At 51.6% G+C, this 27,320-nt stretch overlaps 10 protein-coding genes across 10 annotated transcripts; 4 read left to right on the top strand and 6 right to left on the bottom strand.

Moving 5' to 3' along the window:
* Positions 1 to 2,532: 2,532 nt before the first annotated feature.
* CTAM01_02871 (uncharacterized protein) lies at positions 2,533 to 2,724 on the top strand (the record flags this gene model as incomplete). Its single annotated transcript, XM_060518909.1, has 1 exon — positions 2,533 to 2,724. One exon carries the CDS (start codon positions 2,533 to 2,535, stop codon positions 2,722 to 2,724), a length of 192 nt encoding a protein of 63 aa, XP_060386712.1.
* A 528-nt stretch (positions 2,725 to 3,252) lies between these two features.
* Positions 3,253 to 4,198, bottom strand: CTAM01_02872 (uncharacterized protein; the record flags this gene model as incomplete). The annotated part of the gene is made up of 3 exons (XM_060518910.1): positions 3,253 to 3,754; positions 3,958 to 3,965; positions 4,040 to 4,198. The coding sequence occupies 3 exons, from the start codon at positions 4,196 to 4,198 to the stop codon at positions 3,253 to 3,255; spliced, it is 669 nt and encodes a 222-aa protein (XP_060386713.1).
* On the top strand, positions 3,635 to 4,168 carry CTAM01_02873 (uncharacterized protein; the record flags this gene model as incomplete). The annotated part of the gene is made up of 2 exons (XM_060518911.1): positions 3,635 to 3,730; positions 3,983 to 4,168. 2 exons carry the CDS (start codon positions 3,635 to 3,637, stop codon positions 4,166 to 4,168), a joined length of 282 nt encoding a protein of 93 aa, XP_060386714.1.
* Positions 4,199 to 4,968: 770 nt separating the features above from the next.
* On the bottom strand, positions 4,969 to 5,499 carry CTAM01_02874 (uncharacterized protein; the record flags this gene model as incomplete). Its single annotated transcript, XM_060518912.1, has 1 exon — positions 4,969 to 5,499. A coding segment is annotated over one exon (531 nt), but the record flags the coding sequence as incomplete, so codon positions are not given.
* A 1,554-nt stretch (positions 5,500 to 7,053) lies between these two features.
* Positions 7,054 to 7,428, bottom strand: CTAM01_02875 (uncharacterized protein; the record flags this gene model as incomplete). The annotated part of the gene is made up of 1 exon (XM_060518913.1): positions 7,054 to 7,428. The coding sequence occupies one exon, from the start codon at positions 7,426 to 7,428 to the stop codon at positions 7,054 to 7,056; it is 375 nt and encodes a 124-aa protein (XP_060386716.1).
* A 1,015-nt stretch (positions 7,429 to 8,443) lies between these two features.
* CTAM01_02876 (uncharacterized protein) lies at positions 8,444 to 8,713 on the bottom strand (the record flags this gene model as incomplete). Its single annotated transcript, XM_060518914.1, has 1 exon — positions 8,444 to 8,713. One exon carries the CDS (start codon positions 8,711 to 8,713, stop codon positions 8,444 to 8,446), a length of 270 nt encoding a protein of 89 aa, XP_060386717.1.
* An 892-nt stretch (positions 8,714 to 9,605) lies between these two features.
* Positions 9,606 to 10,724, top strand: CTAM01_02877 (uncharacterized protein; the record flags this gene model as incomplete). The annotated part of the gene is made up of 2 exons (XM_060518915.1): positions 9,606 to 9,798; positions 9,958 to 10,724. 2 exons carry the CDS (start codon positions 9,606 to 9,608, stop codon positions 10,722 to 10,724), a joined length of 960 nt encoding a protein of 319 aa, XP_060386718.1.
* A 520-nt stretch (positions 10,725 to 11,244) lies between these two features.
* Positions 11,245 to 12,258, bottom strand: CTAM01_02878 (pyridoxamine 5'-phosphate oxidase; the record flags this gene model as incomplete). The annotated part of the gene is made up of 2 exons (XM_060518916.1): positions 11,245 to 11,963; positions 12,177 to 12,258. The coding sequence occupies 2 exons, from the start codon at positions 12,256 to 12,258 to the stop codon at positions 11,245 to 11,247; spliced, it is 801 nt and encodes a 266-aa protein (XP_060386719.1).
* Positions 12,259 to 13,369: 1,111 nt separating this feature from the next.
* CTAM01_02879 (carbamoyl-phosphate synthase) lies at positions 13,370 to 20,176 on the bottom strand (the record flags this gene model as incomplete). The annotated part of the gene is made up of 3 exons (XM_060518917.1): positions 13,370 to 13,426; positions 13,478 to 19,506; positions 19,561 to 20,176. The coding sequence occupies 3 exons, from the start codon at positions 20,174 to 20,176 to the stop codon at positions 13,370 to 13,372; spliced, it is 6,702 nt and encodes a 2,233-aa protein (XP_060386720.1).
* Positions 20,177 to 24,978: 4,802 nt separating this feature from the next.
* CTAM01_02880 (uncharacterized protein) lies at positions 24,979 to 25,302 on the top strand (the record flags this gene model as incomplete). The annotated part of the gene is made up of 1 exon (XM_060518918.1): positions 24,979 to 25,302. One exon carries the CDS (start codon positions 24,979 to 24,981, stop codon positions 25,300 to 25,302), a length of 324 nt encoding a protein of 107 aa, XP_060386721.1.
* Between the last annotated feature and the right edge of the window lie 2,018 nt (positions 25,303 to 27,320).

Raw genomic sequence — 27,320 nt, forward strand, 5'->3', positions numbered from 1 at the left:
CTGGCGCATGAACTTTCCTTGATTCTACAAACTAAAGGGGGACTGGTCGATACAGGTACTAGAATCAAGATGACAAGATGGCATGTATGGATATAGGTGCCGTGACAAATTTACGAATCTTCACCCAGAACATTTCTCTGTGTACCACTCTCAAGTGAGGCTACGGGCCGAGTGACAAACGCATACAAAAGTTTGATGAAGCTTCTCTGATCAACCCCCCTTTAGGCCTCTCGACTCGAGTCTAAAGTCAACATTTCCAGAAAGAGATACTCAGACGGGGTGCAGGTAAGACTCGGGTTTGTATTCGGCATTCGAGCTACTGACAGGCCTCATCATAGTCGCCAGTACATGCAGTACTTTGATATTCAAGAAAAAGTAACAGGCGTCAAGCGCAAGAGTGCTTGCGAGTGCTCAAGAGTGGGCTTCTGATACACACTAGGTATACCAGAATCCTCGCAAAGATCCAGCAGGTGCTTTTACATTTCCAGCCTAGAATCTCTGGTGTCTCTCATCTGTTTTCTCAATCATCGAGACCGGCGATCAATAAAGCCATGAAAGACCTCTGCCTAGTCCTACATTTTATATTTCATATGGACGGTACGTTTCATGCCCCCCCCCCCCCCCCCCCCCCCCCCCTCCCCCCCCCCCCCCCCACCACCCCCACCCCCCCCCCCCCCCCCGCCCCACACCCACCTCTCCCCCCCCCCCTCCCCTTCCTTTTCACTTTCCTCCCCCCCCCCCCCCCCCCCCCACACCCTTCATTACTAGCTCTCCCATCACAGGCACAGATCTGCCCCGAACTTCGGACCAAACAGTACCTCTTGCTTCCCTTCCTTCATGATATTCTTTGTCGTTGACTGACTGCCCCCACCCCCCAAATGAGTCCCTTCACTCATATCTAGCATCGAATGTTCTGTCTAACCGTCTCAGTCGCAATAATAAACGCATACAGCATTCAATGGCGCGGACCCAATAAGAGATCAAGTCAAGATCATTCAAGAGGTTTAGCGAGTCCGATACCCCTGATTCAAGCCTGATACAGAATCCCACGAGAAATAGAATTTGGCAGCCCCCCCATCCGTTGCTCGTACTACACCATCAGGACTGTCTCAAAGCAGGCCAACATTGTTCGTTAGCCCAACCATAGCTGCATCACAGGAGTTTTGTTAATACCAAACACCCTCTCTCGCCGACAAGTATCTCGCAGTCGCTGTACTTCGCTGTACCGACGCTCAACAAGGGTACTGCCCGCTCACTCCGTCAACGCCGGCTCTACAAGTCAACAATAGATAAGCTATTCCAGACGCAAAGAGTATATGATGAATCGTCATTTCAACAAGCGATTGCTCACTGACCAATACCGCACGAGAATGGGACACCGTAAACATCCAGCCTGCTTACGAGGTCCATGTCCCAGGTTGGAACATATTCCAAGCACGAGAGGACGTAAAACATACAGCAACGCCAAAGTCCAAGTTTCTCATATCGACCCTGACCTGTTGCTTACGAGACTTCATTCCTTTCAGTACCGCCGGTAAGATATCAGCACCCAGGCAAGCACAAACTACATTCGTTGGGAAAGTCAAACTCTGCCGCCAACACATCATCATCCAACTCATCTTCGAAATTGCCTAGCGCTCAGCTTGTACACGACATCATATGTCGTAAAGAACGATATTGAAAGGTACACGTATTATTTCCTCTCTATGAGATCGCTCACTGTTTGCGTAGCACGTGTGCCGCGGTCAACATCTCGTGAGCACCATCACAGCATCAGCCCCCCACTTCCCACTTCATCCCACGGGCACAGTTCCATCGCGTTGGCCCAAGATAGCAATTCATGCACTCAAATACGAGCAAACCACCCTCCAGGAGAAGTATATCCCGTCACGCAAAGAACCTGCCTGATGGTGGTTATGTTACTTTGTCATATTTCACGTATACGTTCATCACCGGAAGAGCACGTGGTCACTCCCGTACACGCATACAAACACAAACCTTTACGGATACCCTATTGTTAAATCTCCTTGCACATGATCTGATTTCGTACCACAATCCCACAAAGCACGCACATACACATTCCCGACAAATGAAAACACACACATGTCCCCCATCCCCAGAATTTCGCAGCTCCAACCACTAACATCCCCCCCTCGGACTCCTCCTAAGTGGAAGCCTGCACGAGGGACTCAGGTAAAGACAGTGACCCGGAGCTGGCCGACCTGCATATGTGGAGAGGTACTCCGTCCGGAGTACACAGGAACCGAAGAAAAACCCTCACCTAAACACGGGAAATCTTGACGGGGAGTCCGAAGATCAATCCCCCGCCCGCCCCTCCATTGACAATTCCCTTGCGACTGTCGATCTTTCGGGTATAAAAAAGACATTTTTGTGGAAACATACGAATTTTCTCAGGGAGAGGAAAAGAACGTGGGGAATAAAACAACCAAAAAACCCGTTACCCGCGTGCCCTGCTTAGGAGAACCGGACCGAAGGGAGTGTTGCAAGACAAGGCGGGTATCCTCTGTAGGGATGTTCCCAAGGCTCGGCGTTCCTGGAGACGGTTGCCTCCCCCTCCCACCCGCCGGAATACGAAATGCATTGGCATCTTGGCAAGCCTTGTTGCGGAGACGAGCATACGAAATCCGACAGCGAGAGGAAAGAAAAAGAAAGCAGTTTGGCCCAGAAGAGCTCAGGAGGGGGACGATGTCTCGAGACTGCTGATGCGATGTCGCCATTTGTGGCAGTTCTGCCAAGTCAGGGGAAGAGGTGACCCAGGAATCATTCCTGTTGGGCCAGAAACGAAATTTCGTGGGCGCATTTGTGAGGCTGACATCTTTGCAACGGGATGGCGCAGCGCAGGTCTGAGATCCCCTGAGTGAGATTTGCTGGAATTGCAATTGTTAGGTCAGGCTGTCAGCTTTGGGAGCTGAAAAGAAAAAAAGCCTCGTCAGGTCAGACTTGCAGTAAGCAAATGCACTCGCTACATGTGCAGCTTGTCGAAGCCTACCAAGGAGCTCACACGACAAACGTGTGTTATCCAACCTCCCAGGCAGGGCCTTGTTTCCAATATTTTCCACTTGTTCTGCAAATTTTCGGCTTGGGCGTGATGATAAAGCCAACTGAAGTATGCTGCCGCACGCACGCGGGGGACACGTAGAGCCCGTGACTCGGCCCCGGGCCGGAATCCTCAGTTCGTGCCCGACCGGCCGGGGTGGACTGAGGCGGACGTGATTGGACTACCTCTCACAGTCACAGCCCGCACGAACGGGACTGCAGGCAAGAGGCGGGGGAAAGCTCTGAATTTTCGGGACAAGCACGCGTTGCATGGGGCCGAGGGAAACCATAACTTGCAGGTGAATATCGGGGTGCATGCATGACAGACTTTAGATGCGGATCTTTGGCGAGCCGATCAGCTTCGTAGGTGCAGACAACTGATTTCGTACATCGCGGTGCCCGCGGAAGTGTTGCGTCCCTCACGGGCAGAGATTTCTTCGCTGGCTGCTCCAGGGTTTGACGACGAGCGGACGAAGGAAGACTTGGCAGAGGTTTGGTTGCGCGCTCGGACGACGTCCCGTGGGACGGCCGTTTGGCAGGCCATTTGGCATTGCCAGCGAGTCCGTCAGACGCTCTGATGGATATGGCCGCGCCTAATGACCCGCTAAGAGCTCCCTCGTGGCTGCGTGGCATCCCGCTTACGCCGCTTGCGGCGACAAAGCTTCTGTCGGGCGTCTGTTGACCGAAGCCATTACGCCTGTGTTAAGCCACTGGCTCAGGTAAGAGTGCTGCGATGGAGGCACGAAGGTTGGGTTAAGGTCATATGCGGCGGTTCAGGGCACCTCCCGCGAATCCAGACTCAACCGCTACAATTCCACCCATCCAAACGTCATGTTAGTCGTGGGTTGTAAAGCCAAGTATGGGAGAAACTTGGTCAATTGAGGCAAGGTTCACAGGAACCGCTGATTCTGCTAGTACCCCATAGACGGCATACGCCGGCGAGATTAAGATCGACCCGGAGTTATGGGAGGTGGGAGTGAACGACTACGGCATCGCCTTTTTTCGACCCTTGGAAGATCTGGACCCTGGATACTTGATAACCCACCCGGAAACGAGCAGATGTCTGGTCGAGACTCTGAACTGCGAAGCGTTCGCGGCCAACGTCGCTTAATGCCAAGCTCCAAGTGCCGGATCGCATCATAGTGGCGGATATTTTCAAACAAAGAGAACGGAGCTCCAAGGTACTCCGTACCGCAAAGCTTTGGCTCTCGTAGACGCAACCGAGCCATAGGCAAGCAGATGGGCGATTTTGGACCCTGAGCGATGGATGAGTGACGTGGGGAGGCAGGGAATCAACTGCCTCGCAGTGCAGGAGCTTCGGGATGCACAGAGCTTCCCATTCTGACACACGACAATCCGCAATACGGCCGTGGCTGACGGCCACGTCCACTGCTATGGCGACACGAATGCACTGACGGTAGGAATTCTTGCGCTCGCAGGAGCAAGGCAGCAGAATTATGTTGTGGGGAAAGCTGTCTCTGGAGGAAGGCTGTGCGTTTGCTCGTCCATAGTCTGACCGTCCGAGCTCGAGGTGTTGGGAGTCTTGGGGTGGGAAATAGGGGATGATCTGACGTATGGTGCATTGTCGATGGGCCGAACAGGGAGCGGGTTTATGCAGTGACGCGGAGAGTGTTATGCAAACTACCAGCGGTTGGTCTCTGATCTCTGGCGCTAGCAGAGGTTTCCAAGGCAAGGCTGGGGCCCCAAACGATGGTGGTCGGGATATGCTGTATGTCAGTGGTTCTCCTAGAGTCTTGGTTGCTCAGTGCTGTAGGGGCATATGCATGTCAAGTTCAGGTGCTCTTGTGTAGGTAATCCATCGTCCCATCAGTTGCGGGCGTGAGATGGATGGGACGGTGTGGTTTGTGTCTGCATGGTGGTTGCATTCTCGCGAAGCCGGTTGCAGCCAAGTCAGGTACGGATGCATGAGGTGTGGGATGAGGTTTTTAAGTTTGGTTGGCTGGAAGGATCATCGAGATATCCGCAGCCCGAGGCCAAAGTCGACCACGATGCGATGCAGATGCAGATGCAGAGCTGCAGCACCGGCCGTACTCGAACGAGCTTGATCTGTTGCAACAATCGAGCACTCGCCATTTGCCAATCCCTTCCGTTCGTGTCGGGCTTGCCTAGACCACGATGCAGTGGGGATTGGCCATGATCGTGGATGCAGGTCTCGACTGTTGATGTCAAATAAGAGAACAAAGAGGGAGAGGCATAGAGTATCGGTATCGACCGAATGACAGGAACAAGAAGCCGCAACGGGAATAGTCGAGGTTCAGTATTGGTAGCGCGATGCGGTTCAAGACCCGACGACTGTTGCAATCGCGCTTCGTAGCGGCTACCTCGTTGGACCAAAGGACCGAAGTCTTTACCCCAGAGTGCCGGCCTCCAGGTGGGGGTGGAAAGTTGGAAGAGAACAAAGAGACGGGCGAGGCGGCCTTGTCAGTCGTTAATCACTGGAATGCTGAACTGTCGCTTGTCTTCCATCGGGCCCAAGCATGTTTCCTCAAGGAGGGAAAAAAATCTGCCATTTGGCGCGGCCGTGGCTGTGGCTGGATTAGCACGTCACTATACGTAGACGCTACGCTGAGACCAAGGGTCCCAGCGTGCCGAACACGGCGTGCTGCAAACCCACGGAGCAGACTTCGAGGGTTCACGACCGTCGACACTGCTGTGATGTTGGTCACGATCCACGTCAAGATGGAGGTTGGCGGCTTCGTGGCAAGGTGATTGAGGTGAGACCGTGAGAAGTTCTTGAGCAGTCTGGGCGAATGGACAGACGGGCGGCTTCCACCGCGGGAGATCAGTTAGACTGGACCTTGGGCTTGTGGAGATGACAAGATGTACTTTGGAGGTACCTCGGGGAGTTCCACCACGATATGAAGGGTCGTGGTTGTTGATGAGCGTATCCGTACTGTTTCTTTGCAAGGAGTCTTGGAATCGGACAAGCAAATGAACGAGTCGATACGTTGTTTGGATGCCTCTCCTTTACCCTTGACTCTTGACTGTCGCCTTAAGAGACTCTGGTTGAGTTGGGACTGACCGCCTGCGGTGAAGAGTTGCCGCCTTTTCCATGCAGAGGTTTCGAACCCACACAATCGGATAGTTGCATCAGATGTTGTCTTGTTGGAAAATGGAGAAGCTGAGGAGAAGAGATCCATCTGGCAAAGTGACAGGTCACAAAAGGCGTCCCCGAAGTGCGACGAGGCAGGTACAGAGTACCGGAGACGGGTACTTGCCTGGTTGGTGAGTCCACCGTTGCTCCTCTCACCTCACCTCTCACCTCCAAGTACCTTTGGATGTACCTCCCTTCACCACCTCACCTCACCTCACCTCACCTTGCCTCACCATGGGCAGCGCAGGTACGCTGAGGTAGGTATTGCATTCAAGGTGCTTAGCTAAGGCAGCTTCGGGTGATCCTCGCCCTCACTCAGTACACTGATACTGACTGTGAGCCCCTCAGTGAGGGGACCCAAGTAGTAGTGTACGTACCCAGCCTCGCTCCGTCACCAGCTCAGCCCAGCTTCCAGCGGGTCCTTCGGGCCTACAATCCCCACTACAACCCACTGGACGAACACCCTTTGACACCCAAATTAGCACTCGCTGAGGGTTGTCGTCACGGTGAACCGGGCAAGCCAGAACAACATGGCCAGGCTGTCCCTGGTTGCCATCCATGAGATCCAGGAACCTGCCCCCTTCTCGAAAAACAACACACTCGCAACATGAACGCGCAACACGCACGACACCACCACCACCAATGTCTAAAGGGCAACTCGTGCGAGAGATTCTCCTTGGGATCACCTTGGGAAGCCTGCCTACCTTAGGTATTCCGTGACTCCGTAGAGGAGTGCAGCAAGGTTTGCTTGGCCTTTTCGTATCCATGTGGTCCATCGGAAAATACCACCAGTCAGGATGCAATGGATGAACAATGGCACCATCTGATCGACCATCCGTGTGACGAAAAGCCCGCCGTTCCTGGATGTGCCACGGTGATGGTCAAACAGAACTGGACCGCTTGTTTGAGCCCCAGAGGCCCTTGAGCAAGCCTGTCTTGTCTGTCTTGCCCTTTTTCTTTTCCCCGATTCGATCCCTTTCTCGGATAGGCAATGAGGCACGGGGGTGTACTTTTGTGAGGGGACGCGAGACACGGGAACTGAAGAGCTGCCACACCAACTCATCGAGGCTTCCTTTGGCATCTGATTGAATGTCGACAGCTGCAAGCTCCAGGAGAGGGATTCGGTGGATGATCTGAGACTCAGACGACGGAGGCAGGATGAACAAGGCCCGAGACGGGATGGCAGCATTGGCACTGTCATCATCAGGATGGGTTGATGAGGGGATGCCAACTGCCGTCCACCCATCCAACGTCATCCTGTACTAGCATTCTGAAAGAGAGGAAGGATAGCTGGACGTGTTATGATCTGAGGCCAGGGAATAAGCCAGCAAGCACCATCATCAACACCACTGACTGCGGCGGCATGCGGCGGCGGGCCTGCCTTTTTTGCTGCCCAGGGTGCTCACTGCACAGGACTGACGCGAGCGTTTCGTCTACAACGGGCAAAAGGGAAACAAAATTGCCAGCCATCGACGCAAGATTCCCGAAGCCGGGATGCCTGTCTTGTTCGTTGCGTCAGCCACCGTCACATATTATCTTGTGGGATGGGCAACACAAGGCGACCGGAGTGGTTGGGATGTAATTTGAGTGCGAGTAACTGAAACGATTCTTATTTTTTTTTTGAATTTTAATCCTGCGTCTACGGATACTGCGTATGGATCAGGTATGCCTGGGTATCACCGCTGCTGGGTAAGGCAACCTGTGCCTGTGTAAGAGTGGGATTTGTTTGGGCCCTGTTCATCTGACTCTTATGGATAACATTAACAACAAATCCATGCCAAATGGGAATTCAGCGATGATGTGAAGTCTTTCTGCCCAAGGCTCGCATGTTTGGTTTGCCATGACCGGACGATAGTAGTCGATAAACCATGCACCTAGATGCAAGAGAATGGGCACCTATTCAGACCCATCCATCAGGTATAGAGTACCCATACGTGTGGTGATGAGTGGCCATTTTTGCCCGCATTTTGTCACTTTGTTTTGTGCCCGCATTCCCAATTTCTCGCTTCTCTTCTTCTTTTCTCGACTCCATTCAGTGATCCTCGCCCACATTGCTGCTGCCCCCCCCTGCCGGGCCTGCCCTCGTTCTTGCAGATACGCTAAAGAGCCGAGAGGGAAAAGAGGACCATTGCCGGGGTTTCCTTCTCGTTTTCCCTTGCCAAGTTGCTGTTACACCCCTGTCTTGGTGCCCTCTTCTCGGCCCTCGTCCACGTCGTCTTCGGTTCTCACCTACGGGTTATCCGCACCGCCTATTTCGTCCACCACCACTTGCTAGCTAATACTTGCCATCGTACGGAAAGCAATGCTCCCGGGGATCGAGACTTGTAGGGGGTGTGCGAAGATTAGACTGTAGAAACAAAAGACAGCAAGAGTAGATAGACCAGAGAGAGAACGCCAAAGCCAGATGATCCCGCTCAGACAGCGCGCTAAAAGTGAAGGAGTGAAAGAAAACCAAAGTTGCCAAAGAAAAGGTACATGCGAGGTACGTCCGAAGAGTACAGGGGGGAGGCACTGGGGGGCTTTGGACACAGAGCGCAGCATTGCATCAACACGGACCATTCTGCACTACTGGCGCAGTACAGAGTACCTACGCCTCCACCCCAACCTGCCTGTAATGGCATGAGCGATGGGCGATGAGAGGTTCCCAATTGTCCTGTCCATGTCTTTCCTCTTCTTCGTCTCCAACTTGTGCTTGTTGCGGAACCCACTTGGTGCAACGCCCACCGCCGAAATACACACTCTCTCTCAACCAGATAGTACCCCGTACAGAGTGCCAGAATCCCAGAATCCCAGGCTCTTCCCGCTCCTCGCGACTCGTTTCCCAAACCCGACTCAGCCTTACTTCGCTTTATGAACCCTGCATAACTTACCAGCAACGGCATCTGGGATCCTTTCTCTCTGTGTCTGGTCCAAGTTCGAAGCCCCTTTCTGGTGTACGGATACACCCATTGCTACTAGGTACGGAGCATGTACTCGGACCTGGCAATCCCAATCCCAATCCCAATCCCAAATCCAATCCCACCACGCCCGTCCATCATCCACCTACCTCACTACATATACCGCCCCGACCTCCCACCTCATCCAAGCCTCTCTCCTTGTGCTCTCCTACTCACCTCTCCAACCCGACGTTGCGTGATCACATCATCCCCTTACGACCGAGTACGAGCTACTGCCCTAATCACACACCCGATTACAAGCTGCATACGAATATGAGCAGCACCCCCTACTGCTCAGGACCGAGGACAGGAAGAGTTGGCTTTTACGACGTTTACCACCCACGACCGACACGATCCACCAACAGATAATTTTCTACCCGTTCCGCTATTGTTACTGTTGTAAAACAGGAATCACTTCGCATACACACACATTCCAAAACCAACAACTACCACCAGGCCCATCAGTCAGAGCCGTGGGCACGAGACACAACGACAAGATGGGCAACATGGCGAGACAGGTCCAGAACACCGACTACTCGGACGACGAATACGGAGCCGAGGACGCCTACTTCACCTACCGACCCCTCTCCAACCTTCCCACCCCGCCACCTTCATCCAGGAATTCTTCCGCCCACCAGAGCCCGAAAACGGCCTTGGAAGAAGGCGACATCCTGCAAGAAAAGTTCCTTGGTACGTGCAGCCCGAATTACGTGATGGCGGATGGGGAAAGAGCTTTGGCAACCCTTACAGACTTTACCCCGTCTTGCTCCAACGCTCGTTCGTTCGATGGGCATGCTCCAAATGCAATATATTATATGCAATGTAATGCTAACCTCCGCGCGCTTACAGGCCCCGCCATCCACCTCGTCAACCTCGTTCCCACGTCAGCTTCCCTCACGACCCCGTCGGTGCCTCTGGTCCAGGCCATGCTCAGCCGGTCCGGCCTCCCGCTCGAGACCATCGCCTTGGCCGTCTGCATCCTCGACTCTCTCAACTCCAAGTTCGCCCTGAGCTGGCGCTTGCAGTGCCCCCTGCTCGTCGACGGTTCTTCCTACAACAAACGCCACACTCTTGGCCACAGCCCTCTCCTCGATCGCCGCCGCCAGCAGCAGCTGCACATCGACTCGGTCCAGCCCGAGCTCATCATCCTGTCTGCCCTCATCATCGCCGCCAAATTCACCGACGACTGCCACGACTCGACGTCATACTACTCGTCAAATTGGGGCAAGGACACTTGGTCGTGCGAGCAGATCAACGTAACGGAACGCTGCATCTGCGAGAACCTTAACTACCGCATCAAGCCCCTGGTCGACGATGAGGATCTGCTCGCCGACACTATGGTTGACATGCAGCTGGCCGCACGGCACTACAACTCGGCCCGCCCCGTCCAACCCCACGAGATGGGACACAGCAAGAGCAAGAGCATGACGATCGGTACTGCCGTGATTGGTTTGGGCCTGCAGCTGACGCCCGTCGACACGCCCAAGTCTGAGGTCGAGTCGTTTGGTGACGAAGTGCGTGCGGCTCTTGAGAAGACGACCTTTGGCGGGGATTACATGTCCCTGACCTTTTCCGGTAACGACATGGGTCTGTCTCCAGTTGGCGAGGAGTTTTGAGGAACAAAGATGGAAAACAAAAGGGGACGACGGGACAATCAGCGAGCGAGCGTTTTTGTTTGATTGTCATGATGGTTGATTTGCATGCCCTGTGGGATTCCGAGAGGATATTTCGCACATTTGCATAAGTCTCACTGGCTTATTGTATACTGAGGGGGCGACATCATTTTTTTCAAAGCTTGAACGTTTTTAGGATACCAAAACCTCGGCCTTGACGAGGGCTTGACGGGTTACGCATTTTGTAATTTTTCTTGAGCGATCAAACTGGGCTGGCGTATATGGTGGATAAGGGGTTTCATCGGTATCGGGTTGGGGGGTTTGGGATCAGGGTCGCGACACTGGAAACCATGGTTCATCTTTTTATCATACCCTATTTGGTAATGTAGTCCAGGAAAGACAAATTTTCTCACTTTTACACATTGTTCCCTTGCTGTGATTCCTTATGATGAGTGATGGTATTTTGACTTAACAACAAAAACCAGAGTTTACATGTCTAACCTAGAAACTACACCATCACCGCCTAAGGGCTCAACCTGTTGATCGTCCACTTATCCTCCTCGCCCTCCACCTTGTCATACACAAACCGGTCATGAAGCCGACTATCCCTCCCCTGCCAAAACTCAACCCTCTCCGGTACGATCCTCAACCCGCCCCAAAACTCGGGCACCGGAATCGTCTCCTGGCCCTCGAACCGCTCCTCCACCTCCTTCACCCACCCCTCCAGCTGCGCCCTCCCATCGTCCTTCTCCCCCTCCTCGCCTCTCACCCCTTCCCGCGGCTCCAGCACCTGACTCTGCCGCGAAGCCCACGCCCCGATCCGGCTCCCGCGCACGCGCGTGTCGTAGTACACCTGACTCTCCTCCCTCGTCAGCCTCTCCGCCCTGCCCTCAACTCTGACCTGCCTCTGCAGCGCCTCCCACCAGAACGTCAGGCTCGCGTGCGGGTTGGAGGCGAGGTCGGCGGCTTTGCGGGAGGTGCCGAGGTTGGTGTAGACTACGAAGCCGCCCTTGGCGTCGAGTTCTTTGAGGTAGACCATGCGGGCGGAGACGCGGCCGGACGGCAGGGAGGCGGTGGAGAGGGTGCAGGTTTCCGGGTGGGAGACGGCGTGGGTTTGTTGGGCTGCCGTGAACCAGGTGTTGAACTGGTGGGTTGGCGAGGTTGGGTGCAGGGAGGGGAGGGAGAGGCGGCCGAGGGTGAATTGGTCTGCGCGGGTGTTTTGGGAGGAGCCGGCGGGTGCGACTGTGATGTTAGTTTTTGTGTTCTGTGGGGGTTTGTGGTGAGGGGGTTGGTGAGGTGAGATGGGAGGGGAGCATGAGAGTGAGATGAGGGCCGTTCTTTCCCGGCGTCTTCATCATCCAGTGATCCGGTGATCCGGCCTTTTCACTCTCATCGTGCCCCTTCACCCGGGGATGTCATGCTACGCAGATCAAAAGGGCAGTGGTGAGAACTTACAGATGAGCTTCTCGCTCTCGGGAGGCGGGTGTAGAGCCATCTTGAGCGATCTCGAGAATCTGTAAGCGAAGCCGGGCCTCATATGCGAGAGGTCGAATGTTCACCTTGGCTGGTGAGTAAGTGGTCTTGTTTACCAGAACTTCCTCATTACCCAACTTTCATCAGCTGATGGAGAACACGGGCAAAAGAAAGTTGATGGTTTCGTGACTCGATGAAAAGCGACTCACGAGGAAATGCTAGGATCGACGTCCAGATCAATTACAGCCTGGAAGTTCGCGCTTTGGTACGTAAAATGTCGAGAGTAAGTTGATGCAGTGTGTTTGATGTGTGTAGACCAGCGTGTAAAGGGTGAGGTGATTTACGCGTCTGAAAAAGCGGTTGCAGTGTCATGTCATGACTTGGTAACTTTCCCTCTCATGATGCTTGCATTTGGAGTGAGGGGCACCGCAAGCTGCAAAAAAACGCCCCACATTCTCGGAGCACGTTGCTGAGGGTGGACAGCCGCAGAATGTTCCACCCGTTCTTCTCCCCTTCCCACACACCTCGACACTCAAACACGTTGACATCGGATTGTATGTAGGTAGGCGCAGCGCGCAGAACACCCACATTGCGGAGCTCAGATGCGGAGCAGGGATCAGCCCAGCACATCAGTCCTCCGATCGGACCACTTGATGACTACACATTGAGAGACGTCACATATACCAATAGAATACACACGAAACACACATACACGCAAGACACACACATAACGCAACAGACCAAACAAACGTATTTCATTCCGTACATACGACGGGTAGGGGGTATCATATCGTAAACAAACGTCATCCAGGTACGCAAGATACGCAACGTACGCAACAAACGTAGCGAACGCAACGCACTATACGCACTACCCAAAACACCTCTAAACCCAAATAAAAACATGTAATCCCTCTTACACCACGACGTCGTGATGGCGCGAGCCAAACAACGGACGTCTTGACGGCGCGCTTTCTTATACGCCAATTTTGAGGAATAGTTGCTTCCTACTTTGTGTGTGTGTCTATACTATCATCCCGATGGAAAAAGGGAAAAAAAAGTCCGAAAACCCAAAACACCAAACTGTTCTAAAAACTTTTTTGCACGTGTGCATTTTTTGTTCTCATGTCCAAGTTCCCCGTACAATTAGGAAAGAAAGCCAAAAGAAAATTTCATCTCTATGGTGCCATAACCAACGCAAGCAAAGCCATGCGGCAGTACAGACCATATCTCATCTGTGCAACTTGTCAGCATTCTGTTCAAACCTCAAGGGTCAAGGGACTTACCTGTCTGAAGTAAGCCGCACGCTGGTCAGTGTCAACCTCGGGCGCAATCTCCTCGTTTCTCGGGAGAGGGTGCAGGATGCACATGTCTCTCTTGGCCGACTTGAGGGTGCGGTTGTCAATGCGATACGAGTTCTTGACCTTCTCGTAGTCCTCCACCGTCGGGAATCTCTCCTTCTGAACGCGAGTGCAGTAGAGCACGTCGCTCTTGGCCAGGATCTCTGGAGTGAGCTCCTCAGACTCGCAAAGGAGCTGGCCAGACTCGACCAAGAAGTTGCGCACGTCGGTAGGCAGGGCAAGTCCCTTGGGAGAGACAAGCTGAACCTGGACACCGTAGTCGCGGAGAAGGTAGATCAGGGAGTGGACAGGGCGGCCGTAGAGCAGGTCACCAACGAAGGTGATGGTGAGACCCTGGACGGTACCGAGCTCCTCACGAATGGTGAAGAGATCAAGGAAGGCCTGAGTAGGGTGCTCCTTGCTGCCGTTGCCTCCGTTGATGACGGGAACGGGAGAGTATCTCTTAGCAATCTCCACGCTGTGCTCGTCAGGGTGGCGGAGCACAACGGCGTCACCGTAGCAACCGAGGGTGCGCAGAGTGTCCTGGAGAGACTCGCCCTTCTGCACCGAGGATTGAGAGGTGGCAATGGCGACGGTGCGGCCGCCAAGTCTCTGCATCGCGGCATCGAAGGAGGCAGAAGTGCGGGTCGAAGGCTCGTAGAACAAGGTGCACAGGACCCGGCCCCGCAGAACGTTCAAGACACCCTCGCGCTGGACGCCCAGGCGCATCTGCTGAGCCACAGTGAAGAGGTGGTGAAGGTCAGCACGGGTGTACTGGCTGACAGACAGGCAGCTGTGGCTCTTCCACGACGAGGGCTGCGACAGGAGGTCCTGAAGCTTGGAGCCAACGGCGGGGTGGAGAGGGGCGGGAAGACCGAGGTCCTCGAAGCCGCTGTTGCTCTTGTTGGGCAGGTAGCCGTCGGTGGGACGAAGCTTGGTGGGCCTGGAGGTGTTGAACAGCGACGGGCGACGGTCACGAGGGCTGTCAGGGTTGGTCAAAGACTGCAGCTGAGGCTTGATCGCAGGGGACATGGGCAGAGCACCGTGAGTGGACATGTCCTTGCCAAGAGCAGGCAGAGCCAGCAGCTCGCCATCCAGGCAGACGGTCTGGTCCTGGAAGGTCACACGCTGGACCGAACCGCGCATGGTGCGGCCAGCGAAGGGAGACCAGCCGTTGGTGTTGTGGACGGCGTAGGGACGGTCAATCTCAACCTCGACGCTGGTTCCAACCTGCTCATGGAGCTCAAAGATCTCCTTGGGGTTGTCGTAGAGACGAGCCTTGATGTCGTCGACGGTCAGCTTGCCCTCAGTAACGGAAGTGAGGAGCAGGGGCAGAGCGTCGGCGATGCCAACGGAAGGATCGGCGGTCTTGCCCAGAGAGCTGGCAAGCTGGTAAGGCAAGCTGCCAATGGAGAAGACGTCGATGGTGCTCAGGTGAGCCCAGAGAGCGTTCTGGTCGGCCTTAGTGGGGAGCAGAGCACAGTCGGGGAAGTCATCCTGCGAGAGGTACAGGGAGAAGATGGACACGTCGCAGGTGACCTTCAAGCCCTTGGCCTTGCTAAGGGCAATGAGCTTGATATCGTCCTTGGTGGAGACCGAGGTGACATGAATTCTCCGGTTGTGCAGGCTGGCCAGGAGCAGGATGGAAGCCAAGTCGGTGAGCTTGGCATCAGTGACAATGGGCTTGTGCGCAGGCCACTTGTCAAAGTGGGCAGTCACGGCAGCGACCTTGCTGATGTTTCCAGACAGGTGGTTGAAGGGGATGAAGAGAGATCCGACCTCACCGGTGACGTGGCTGATACGGTCAGAGTTGTCAGAGGTGGCAGTGACGGAGAAGTTGAAGTCGCAGAATCCACCCTGCTTGCTGCTCTGCTGGGCGACCTTCAGGCTGACAGCATCGGTGATTGAGCCATCGACGCCGACAGGCATGATGCGGACCATGCTGAAACCGGCGGAGAGCGAGGCCTTGGTAACAGCCTTGAGATCCTTGCTTCCGGCAGTAGCAATACCAGGTACAAAGGCAGCGACGTTGATCAAGCCAGGCAGAGAGATGGTGCGGTGGCTGGTCTGGAAGTCGCGGCTGCCGACCTCGAGTCCGAAGTGGCGGGCAATGGCCTCAACGAGAATCTTGGCGTTCTTGACGTTGGTGACCAGAGGAACCTGGTAGTCGACGGCCATACGTCTGGTCTGGTAACCCTTACTCATGTAGTTGGCGGGACGGCGGTACTTGTTGTTGGAAGGCAAGTTGATGTAGAGATCAATCATATTCTTGGCCAAGTGCTGCGTAAGGGAGAACTCGGAACGCTGGTCCTCCTGCTCGTTGGCAAGGACCTCCAGGTACTGAACGGGAATGTTGTGCTCCTGGAGGAAGTCGGCAGTACCGGCGGTAGCGAACAGCTTGTAGCCGAGGCGGGCAAGCTTGTCGATGGCGGGCAGCATCTCCTTCTTGTCCTTGTAGGAACCGATGGACAGAAGGATATTGGCCTTGGGGATCTTGAATCCGGTGGACATCAAAGCCTTGAGGTAGGCTTCGTACTTGTCGACACCGAAGCAAGCAACTTCACCGGTGGAAGCCATCTCGACACCCAAGACGGGGTCTGCGCCGGAAAGACGGGAGAAACTGAACTGGGGAACCTTGACACCGACGCAGTTGGGGGCGATATCGGTAGCAGGGTAGGCCTCGAATGGCTTGCCAGTGATGGCCTTGGTGGCCATCTCAATCATGTCGACACCCATGACCTTGGAAACGAAGGGGAACGATCGAGAAGCACGAACGTTGCACTCGATGACCTTGATGTCGTTGTCCTTGGCGATGAACTGAATGTTGAAAGGGCCAGTGACGTTCAGAGCAGCACCAATCTTGCGAGTTGCCTCCTCGATTCTGGCAATGGTCTCGGGCTCCAAGTCCTGAGGGGGCAGGATGAGAGTGGCGTCACCAGAGTGAACACCGGCATTCTCGACGTGCTCAGAGATGAAGTGGCCAATGACAACACCGTCCTTGGCAACAGCATCCATCTCGATTTCCTTGGCGTTCTCAATGTACTTGGTAATAACGACAGGGTGCTCGCGGGAAACCTCAGCAGCCTGGGCCAAGTAGTTCTCGAGATCCTGCTCGGAGTAGACAGTGTTCATCGCAGCACCCGAGAGGACGTAAGAAGGTCGCACCAACACGGGGTAGGAGACGGCGTTGCAGAACTTCTTGGCCTCGTCGAAGCTGGTCAACTCCTTCCAGGTGGGCTGATCAACACCAATGGTGTCCAGCATACGAGAGAACTTGTAGCGGTTCTCGGCGTTATCAATCATCTCAGGAGAGGTACCAAGAATTTTGATGCCAGCGCGGTGGAGCGGCAGAGCGATGTTGTTGGGGGTCTGTCCACCCATAGCACCGAGGACACCACCAGCGCCTTCCAGCTGGTAGATATCAAGGATGGACTCCAAGCTGATGTTCTCGAAGTAGAGCTTGTCGGCCTCGTCGTAGTCGGTACTGACAGTCTCCGGGTTGTAGTTGACCATAATAGTCTTGAAGCCATCCTGGCGCAGGGTGCGAATAGCGCGAACAGAGCACCAATCGAACTCGACGGAAGAGCCAATGCGGTAGACACCAGATCCCAAGACCATGATGCCGTGGTCATCAAAGGACACATCACTCTCGGTCGCATTGTAGGTCAGGTAGAGGTAGTTGGTGTGAGCAGGGAACTCAGCAGCAACGGTATCGATTTGCTTGACAAACGGCATGATGCTGGCCTCCTGTCTCAGAGACCGCACGGCGATCTCGTTGGAGCTCCAGAACTTGGCGAGCTGACGATCAGAGAAACCGAGTCTCTTGGCCTGAAGGAGAATTGCAGGGGACTTGGAGATGTCGCTGGTGGTGTAGTTGGTCATGTTCTTGGCGAAGTCGCTCAAGCCCTTGAGCTTGTTCAGGAACCACTTGTCGATCTTGGTAAGCTCCCAGATCTTGTCGACGGTGTAGCCAGAGTGCATAGCGTTGGCAATGGCGAACAGACGCTGGTCGGAAGGAGTCTGCAGCTCGTCATCGATAGACATCAAAGCCTCGGTCTCGTTAAAGCCCAGGTTGTGGAAATCGATGGCACGAATTGCCTTCTGGATGGCTTCCTCAAAGCTCCTGCCGATGCTCATGACTTCACCAACACTCTTCATGGAGGAACCAAGCTGAGTGGAGACGCGGGTGAACTTCTTCAAGTCCCAGCGGGGCATCTTGACAACAACATAATCCAGGGAAGGCTCGAAGCAGGCGCAGGTGGACTTGGTGACGCTGTTGGTAATGTCCTTCAGGGGAATACCAAGACCAAGCTTGGCGGCGATGAAAGCCAAGGGGTATCCGGTAGCCTTGGAAGCAAGGGCAGAGGATCTCGACAATCTGGCGTTGACTTCGATAATGCAGTACTCCCTAGAGAAGGGGTTCAGGGCATACTGAATGTTGCACTCCCCGACGACGCCCAAGTGGCGAATGACGTTGACAGCGGTAGTGCGGAGCATGTTGTAGTCCTCATCAGACAAGGTCTGGGAGGGAGCGACAACAATGGAATCACCGGTGTGAATACCAAGGGGATCGAAGTTCTCCATGTTGCACACAGTGATACAGTTATCCTGAGCATCACGAACGACCTCGTACTCGATCTCCTTCCAGCCCTTCATACTGCGCTCGATAAGCACTTGGGGACTAGCGGCGAAGGCCTTGTTGCAGAGATCCATGAGCTCGGCCTCATTGTTGGCGAAACCACTGCCGAGACCTCCAAGAGCGTAGGCGGCTCTGACAATGACGGGGAAGCCAATGTCCTTGACACAAGACATGGCCTCGTCAATGTTGCTTGCAGAAGCAGACTTGGCGCACTTCTCGCCAATGGAGTCCATGCTGCGAGCAAAGAGCTCACGATCCTCGGTGGTGATGATGGTATCAATGGGGGTACCAAGGACCTGGACACCGAGCTCCTCGAACTCGTCCTTCAACTGGATACCGACTGACAGAGCAGTCTGTCCACCAAAGGTAACGTAAATGGCATCGGGTCTCTCGTACTGGATGACCTTGCGGACGAACTCTGCGTTGACGGGAAGGAAGTACACCTTATCGGCAAGACCCTTGGAGGTCTGAATCGTCGCAATGTTGGGGTTGATGAGAACGGTGTAGATACCCTCCTCCTTGAGAGCCTTGATGGCCTGGGAGCCAGAGTAGTCGAACTCTCCGGCCTGTCCAATACTGAGACCACCACTGCCCAGAATGAGGACCTTGCGAGGGTGGACGCGGGGGTGAAGACGCTCGTTCTCCTCGATGGTGCCACCGGGGAACTTGACCGGGGCGTTGAGCGCCTTGGGGTCGGCGGCGCACTCCTCAATGGTGCTAATGAAGACATCAAAGAGGTACTCGGTATCGCGAGGACCGGGTGTGCTCTCGGGGTGGAACTGCACACTGAAGTAAGGCTTGGACAGATGGGCAATACCCTCGTTGCTGCCGTCGTTGGCATTGACGAAGAGCTCCCTCCAGTCGGCCGTCAGTGACTTTGAGTCGACAGCGAAACCGTGGTTCTGGGAGGTGATGTGGCACTTTCCGGAGATCATGCTCGTGCAGGGAATGTTGTGACCTCTGTTGCCGAACTTCATCTTCTCGGTGCTGGCACCGGAGGCACGGGCGAGCAGCTGGTGTCCCAGGCAAATACCAAAGACGGGAGTCTTGGTCTTGTCCATGGCAGCCTGGATGTTCTTGACGGTCTTTTCCAGCATGGCCGGGTCACCGGGACCATTGGAGAGGAAGAGACCATCGTACTCTTCGCCGGCCTGCTTGACCAGGTCGTGGTCCCAGGGGCAGACCAGGACTTCGACACCGCGCTTGAGGAAGCACCTCAGCTGGTTGTACTTCATACCAACGTCCAAGCACAGGACGCGGATAGGTCGGCCGGAGGGGTGCTTCTTTACGGCAACGCTCGAAGGAGGCTTGTACAACTTGGGAGCCTTGATTGATACTAGAATGCAGAGTAAGCAAAAGCCGATTCAAGAGAATTGTTGGCAGAACTCACCCTCAGCTACGAGGTTCTTCTCGTTGGGGTTTACCCAGTCAACGGCCTGGAAGTCCTCAATGGAGAAGGACGCGACACCATTGACGTGACCGTTGGCGGTGCCGTTGGTCAGGTTCTTCTTTTGCAACAACAAGCGGCCGAGGGTGCTGCCCTGTGACCTCAGGTACTTTGTGAGTTGTCTGGTGTCAACGCCGTAGATGGCGGGGACGCCCTGCTCCTTGAGCCAGGTGCCAAGTGATGACTCTGCCAAGAAGTGGGAATAGTCCTCGCCCGAGTAGGAGTGGGCGACGAGACCGGCGATGTGAATCTGGGACGACTCGAAGTGAGCGGGCAGGTCGCCCAGGAGCTCGTCAATGGTCTCCCGCGAAGGAACACCATAGTTGCCAACCAGAGGGAAGGTGATAACCAGGATCTGGCCACGGTACGAGGGGTCTGTCACCGACTCCGGATACCCCACCATTCCGGTCTGGAAAACGAGCTCTCCGGCGATGCTCTTCTGGGCACCGAAGCTGTAACCCTGGTAGACGGTGCCATCGGGCAGCTCCAGAGCCATGAGGCCCTCGTCATCGGAGCCGACAATGCGGGCCGCAGCCGGGGGGTAGACGGTGGGCGACATTTTCGGTTGTGGAAGGAGGAGTTTCTTCTGGGTGATGCGGGGCACAGAGAAAATTGACGGGTGAAGAAACTCTCGGAGGGAAGAGGGTCTAAAGCAACAACGATGTGAAAGAAAGAAGTGCTAGAGAAAGTGACAGCAGCGAGCTCGTCAAAAGAGTCTCGTAGGTTGGTTCTGGAGCTCCCCAGCGATCATCTGCCACGATAGATCTTCGGGAAGTTATGCGAGTTTCTAGACAACCATTGTCGGAGAAAGAAAAAAGGAAAAAGAGAGAAGGAGGAAGAGAAGAGCCAAACAGCAGGACCCAAAGACTTTTACCTTGCTCTGACAGTGAGAAAAAAAAAATTCATCTGGTTACCCCCCTCCTCCATGCTCAGGGCCTTCCCTCGCTGGGGGAGGAATTTAAGAGTGGATTGACCAATGATACAGGCAAAATCCCTGGACGGTGGAGTCCCGGCTACGTTGACACAGATCTGCAACTGAAAAATTACGGCTTGTGCTTCACCGAAATCGCAGGCGGTCAGTTATCAAAGGTCTAGCGCTATCTACCAAGTGGGCAGAAAGTGGCAGAAAATGGCGGTAGGTTTGGGTCATTGCCGCTTCTAGCCATAGGGCGGGGGAATTAGCCCCGCGTCACCAGCACCAAAATTCACCAATGCCACCAACAGCCCGCCCGGATGGCTGAGGTTGCAGAATTTTGTCGGTCTTGTCCCTGCAGAAATTTCTTTCCTCACCTCAAATTCACCTAGCTTGAGTGGCCAGTGGTGAAGAACCTAAAGCTGTGAGAAAACGGTGGCTGGCCACGAGTGGACCGGCCGCTTGTGAATCACTTCCAAAATTGGCCGAGTCCACGATTGGAATGGACCAGGCTACTTGCAATAGTATGTCCCCCAAATAACCTTGCAAATCGATACCTTGCGATCGATGTAGTGATTTATTACGAAGGCGTACCTAGGGCCTTGGGCTTACAAGCGTTTGGTAGCCGTGGCTCTTTTGAAGCATTGATGTGTGTGCTGGCTTGTAAGCTTATTGCGTAATCACTTCCATGTTACTACGTACTAAATATGAGTGGAAAATCCGATTTTGACCTGCGCACACCGGCCAAGGTGAGAACAGCTCTCACCTGTTTTCACCTGGCCATCGCCGATGCCGGTGCTGAGTTTTTGGCGGGGCATTCCTCTCGATTTGAGGTAGGTATGGGCAGCTGGGGCAACAACCCACCCCCCGGACTGGAAAATGCTTCGGATTCATCGAGACCTCGCAATGTCTAAATACTTTGCTTACCACATAGTTTCACTCTGAGTAATCACACCTTAGTTCTTTGCTTGAAAATTGGCCATGAGAAAATCCAGATTGGCAATGGCCACTGGTAGAGTGTTACGCATATGTATCTCGCCTCAATGAGTAAATAAGCCGTCGCGACAAAAAAAAAAAACCACGGTGGTGTTTAAACCCATGCTTTGCGTTTTACACGGCGCCAATTCGAGTCCAGCCCCTCATCAAATACCATTTTTGGAGCATCTTTGGAGAAACTCTCGGCACCTTGTATTAAGGAACGGACAATGCGGATGACTTGACGTACTTGCACGTGCCATACTTATGTCTTATACTGGTTGATCGGAATGTGATATTCTCACTAAGTAGTTGAAATAAACGGCAACTGAGTGTTGTAGCGTGAGTAGGCAGGTCAAGTGACGGAAGATGACATTCCATTGGACGCTTCTAATGGACCCCACGGATCTCACCCAGCACATCATCTCTGACAGGGCGGCTCCCCTGTAAGCAGGACAGCTTACTAGCTGTACGAATAAGCAGGACAACTTACTACGCAGTAGCTGTAAGCAGGACAGCTTACTAGTCTCGGAAGAGCCTGGAGCATGAATGCTTGGCTAAGCCAGTTGGGATTTAAGAGGTCGAAAGGAGCCAAAAAAATGGGAGCAAGAACACAGGCCGGCAAGGTGGAGGCTTGACTCGTGAGGCTTGTACAATGCGAGGGAATTTGCGAAATTTGCTGTTGCCGGGCCTGCAGATTTGCGCTGCGGTGTGGTCAATTGGTGGAACGCATAGAGTTCGCGATACTGGCCTGGGTATGGCGGCCTCTACCCTGCAATATCTATTCGAGATCTGAATCGACATAAATCGCCGATGGCCGTGTTGGTCTCAATGTAAGCTGGCATGACGGGCGTCTGCTGAGATTCCGTGCATGGCTTGGACGAGTTGATGAGAAGCACACCAACCATCTCATTCTCTCCAGAAGGATTTCGGCAACCTTGTGTAAGTGCGAGCTGTGTGAAGGTATCGTTGAGTCTTGTCACACGTACTATGTTCTTGAGCCAAATGTTTTGTGCGCCTGCCTCAACTTCAACTCAAGTAGCTGTGCCTCTGATCGCTCTCGGGAACCAAAACAGCGCAAACGGGAAGCACTCCCTTCCCGTTCTTTGAAGGCGGGATTGCCACCACAAGGAGAAAAAAGGACTGGAGGAGTAGCATGGAGTAGAAACGACAATGGTGTGGAAGCAGGGGCCCGTCGAGAGCAAAATCCCGGCGGTGTCCCCCAAATGCAGCGTCGCACCCTGGGCCAGAACAGGTGCCATCTGTGCATCCGTGTGTGTGGGATGCCAATGGCGGTGACGGCCCCCGTAGGCCAATCAAGCGAGGGAATGGCTCGAGGTGTGCTGCTGATCCTGTGGGGGGCTTGAATTCTTGGAGCTGGAGGATGCAACTCAAGCTTCACTGTTGCGACTCTGGGGCTCTCGAGGTGAGGTTTGCTTCACTGGTTGCTGACCGACTCGCCCTGTTTCTCCTGCGAACTGTGCTAGTTTTCAGGCTAGCGGTGGAGAGACATGTCGCATTGGTTTTGTGACTGTCTTGAACTGAGGATGCCGAGTGAGGCGTTGTGATTCAATTTTGGAAAGCAACGGAGTAGAACCGCGAATCGACCCATGACAAGGGCCCAGCCGCCCAGGCCAGTCAGTATCCAAGCATCGTGTGTCACGCATGTCAAGTGACGATGCGCGGCCACGGATGCAGCCTATCTGCCAGGTCGAATTTTTGAAATTGGTCCACGCATTGAATGGCAGCTTCGGCAACTCTTGGGTCTGCTTGGTACGTCTTTTTGTTCGATCCCCTTCTCATTCTCGCCCTTTGGCTGCCGAGTGTAATTACATAGCCTGCCGGTTGTTGTAGAGATGACCATAAAGGATACTGGGAGAAGAAGGAGGCTACGGATGTTGATCCGGACGACGTCGGGGAGGAAGCCGCAGATACAGTCATGGATGCAGAGGCACGAGAGGCAGACGCAGGCACCTGTACCTGTGTGTCTGGCGGTCGATTGTCTCTTGTCTGACAGAGCGGGACGGGGACGGGTGTCTGAGTGCGTCGGGTCTTCGGAGTGTTTGGCGCTTGTGTGTCGGGGTCTCCTTCTTTTTCGTCCTAACAAAGTCATGCGGTTGCATGTCTCGCCCGTTTTTCATCTGATGTCGTCGTCGTCGTCGTCGGTCTTTACTTTTCTCGTGTATGTGCGTGCCTTTGCAGAAATGTGGCTTAACTGACATGTTATTAGCATGCATGTGCAGTTTATTACAGAGTATGCCGATATGGTATGGACACGGATACTGGGGGTTTTTGATTCGGAGACTCGGCAATATGTATCCCTTTTTCCCCCTTGCCCTTTGTTGTTTTGATAGCAAAACACGCCTGGCTGCACCAAAGGCAATTAGTAGTTGGTAAGTTGATGCGACGGGAGTCTTGCAAAAGACCTGCAAAGACTCGGGCGGTCTACGTACTCGTGCTAGGGAGGTAGTTTGGCGTTAAAACGTCTAGGCTGGACGATGGATCGGCTTTCAGGGTAGCAAACGAATGTCGACACAGACATGGAGCTCCCCCGGGCCTTTTTTTGATTGTGTCATTTCGCAGAGCGGACTGGCCCCGGTGCGTACCCAGTTGCGGTGCTGCGGCGATGCGTGAATGTGGACGTGGGCATCATGAAGTTCCGGGGTGTATGTGCTAGGATGAGGGAGCACTTGCAGCCGCAGGCTCAGGAAGCTTCCATTTGATTTGGGTCCTGCCTCCAGTTTTCCCACTCCAGTCTCCAGTGCTCTTTCCAATTGACCACTGACCAGAACGCTCTTGCAAGTTGAGGTGAAGCAGGAAGCAGCAAGTCAAGCAGCAGAAAGAGGCAGAGGTGGGCGCATCTTGCCTGACGCACTTTCCATTGTGGCGCATTGGCAGCGTTGGAACCCCCCACTTTTTAGAGGCCAACTTCCCACGCCCAGGGATCTTGCGCTAGCCCATTCCTGACTCTCGAGCGGCCCAGGCGTGCCAGGCGAGAAGCTCTGGATCTTGGATGCCCCGTTTACTCACTCCATCACTGCCACTTTTGTTCACTTCCATTCGATCCTTGGAACTTGGAAGGGCAAGCCCAGCCTGCCACGATGCGAGCGAGAACCACGACATTTCGCGACGCTGCATCTCCACTCGCCCCAGTGGCGCGCCGCGTTTCCTTTCCTTGATCCTCACCTGCGCACTTTACACACGTACGGCATACTTCCATGTGTGTGCTCATGTTCGGTTGTTGGTAAGTTGGTTAGGCTGTGTGGACAAGACATCGGATGGTGGGTGGTAAACGGTCTTGAATGGCTAAAACCCAGACTCCTTATCGCAGTCTCTCCCCTCTGTCGCTATCGTCACCGGTTATGATTTCCTCGTTGCAAGAGGTCATCGATGCAGGCCATCTTGCTTCGAGGTGCTTCGCTTCTGGCCTGCATTTGCAGCTGGGGTGCATACCTACGTACATACGGAGTACCATGTACGGATACGTCCCATACCTTAGCGATTCAAAGTATACATGCATACGGATACTTGGAAATATATACATACCTAGACAGGAGGTGAACATCATCCCATACATAGATCCATACCTTACTCGGAACGGATACCTTACGGGCATCCTGTTACTCGCCTGTTCCTTGCCTTCCCGTCCCCTACCGGCGTCGACTGCCTCATGCAGTATCACTCGCCTTTTAGCACTCTACCTGTCCGACTACGCTAAAAATCGCATCGTCCTCGTAAGAATCTCGATCCGCGCTCCACGCGCCTGTTGCTTACCCGTGTCTCGTGAACACAGGTAAACTGACCTATGGGGGGGGGGGGGGTTAGCTAACCACCCCACATATTTTTAATTTTCTATCTATATACTATAGGTTAGGTTATGGGCTATATACTAAAATAGAAATTTTTAAACTTCTCTTTTTATATACCTCGGATAGAAATTATAATTATATTAAAATAGTTCTAAATCGGTTTAGGACTAATTTAGAACTTATTTAGAATAGCTTTAATAAATTCGCTAAATAATAAGGGTATTTTTCTTAAACTTAAATTACTAGTACTACTTTTTAACCCTTATTATTTTAATTAATAAGTATAAAATAATCTTAATATATTTTAAGAATTCTATAAAAATAGTAGTCTATTTAGATAAGAAGAGGTAAGACTTTTTTTAAACTATTTCTAAACTTATTTTAAATAGGTTTAGAACCTTTTTAATAAAACTTTTAAAATATTACTTACTTTAATTTTTATTAAAGCTATTATAAGTAGGTACTAAAACTAATAAAATAATTATTAAATTATAATATAAAAGATTATATATTATAATTAATTAATATAGTATTTAGAGATAAGTAAAGAAGGTATTATATACTATATTAATATACGTATTTTATATCTAAAGGATATTAAAGTATTATAAAGAACGGTATATAATACTTTTTAAAGTTATTCTAAACTATTTCTAAACTAATTCCTAATTTAATAGCTTTAATATAATAATACTCGTTTAGTACTTTTAAAAACTACTATATCCGCCTTTTTATAAAATTAAATTTATAAACGCTTTACGTATTATTATACTAATAATAAAGCGTATTTATATTTTAACTAAACTTTATTTTATTAAAACTATACTTAAGTTATAAAAGATATAGCTAAGGATATTACTTCTATACGTAAACGTATCTATAGGATACTATTAAAAAAAAGAGTAATTATATAAGTTTTCTAAATCAATTCTAAACTAGTTTAGAAATAGTCCTTATTAATTATTTTTATAAGTAAGTAAAAGCATAGCTTAGATAATTCAAAATAAATACTTCTTATACCCTATTTTATAAAAATTATAATATAGAAGTTATTAATAACTAATATAGTATATATATATTATTCTAAACTAATTTATAACTTATTTATAACTAATTCCGAATCTTTTTAATACATTCTTAGTACTTAATTACTTACTATATAGTATATTTATAAAAATCTATATAGTAATAGCGAAAACTATTATATTAAATTTCCTCTTATTAAATACTAAGCTTATTTACTTTTAATACGCTCTATATTATAAAGAGAAGAGGTTAATATAATAAGGGGAGAGGAGTATTACTTTTTTATAAATAATAAGCGGAAATTATAATATTATAATAAGCTATTTCTAAACCTATTCTAAATATATTCCGGAATAATTTTAATATAATTTAGATATAAATTATATTATCCTAGAAGAAATTCTCTAAATATTATATCTAATAAAATAGAACTATTAGGTACTAGTTAATATTATTATAAAACTAGTAATTATTTTAACTTTTTATAGTACCTATAAATACCCCCCTCTACCGCCTACCTAAATACCTAAGAGTATTTATTTAGAACTTCGGAATATTATAAAAAAGATTAGTTAATTAAGAAGCGGATTAAATAAAAAAAACGTTCTAAATATATTTAGAATTAGTTCTTAACTACTTTTAAATATATTCTTATAATTAAAAGAGCTTATTAAGCTTTATAATAAATTTTATAGTCGGACTATTATAGAGATTTGCGGTGCCCTTAGTAATATTAATTAGTTTATAAATATTATATAAATATAAAAAGCCCTTTATTTTCTAACTAGGTTATTTTACTTAGTTATATAAAACGAGTATTAATATATATAAGCCCGTTATTATATTAACGTAAGTATTTTATAGAACGTTAAGAACTATTTCTAAATTAACTCCGAATTAATTTTAACTTTTTTTTAATATATTTAATATTTTGATAATAATAGCTATAATCATATTTATATTACTTTCTATTTAAAGTA

This window comes from Colletotrichum tamarilloi (genome assembly GCF_030869305.1).
Source record: "Colletotrichum tamarilloi strain Tom-12 chromosome Unknown Scaffold_6.1, whole genome shotgun sequence".
Classification (NCBI taxonomy): Eukaryota; Fungi; Ascomycota; class Sordariomycetes; order Glomerellales; family Glomerellaceae; genus Colletotrichum; species Colletotrichum tamarilloi.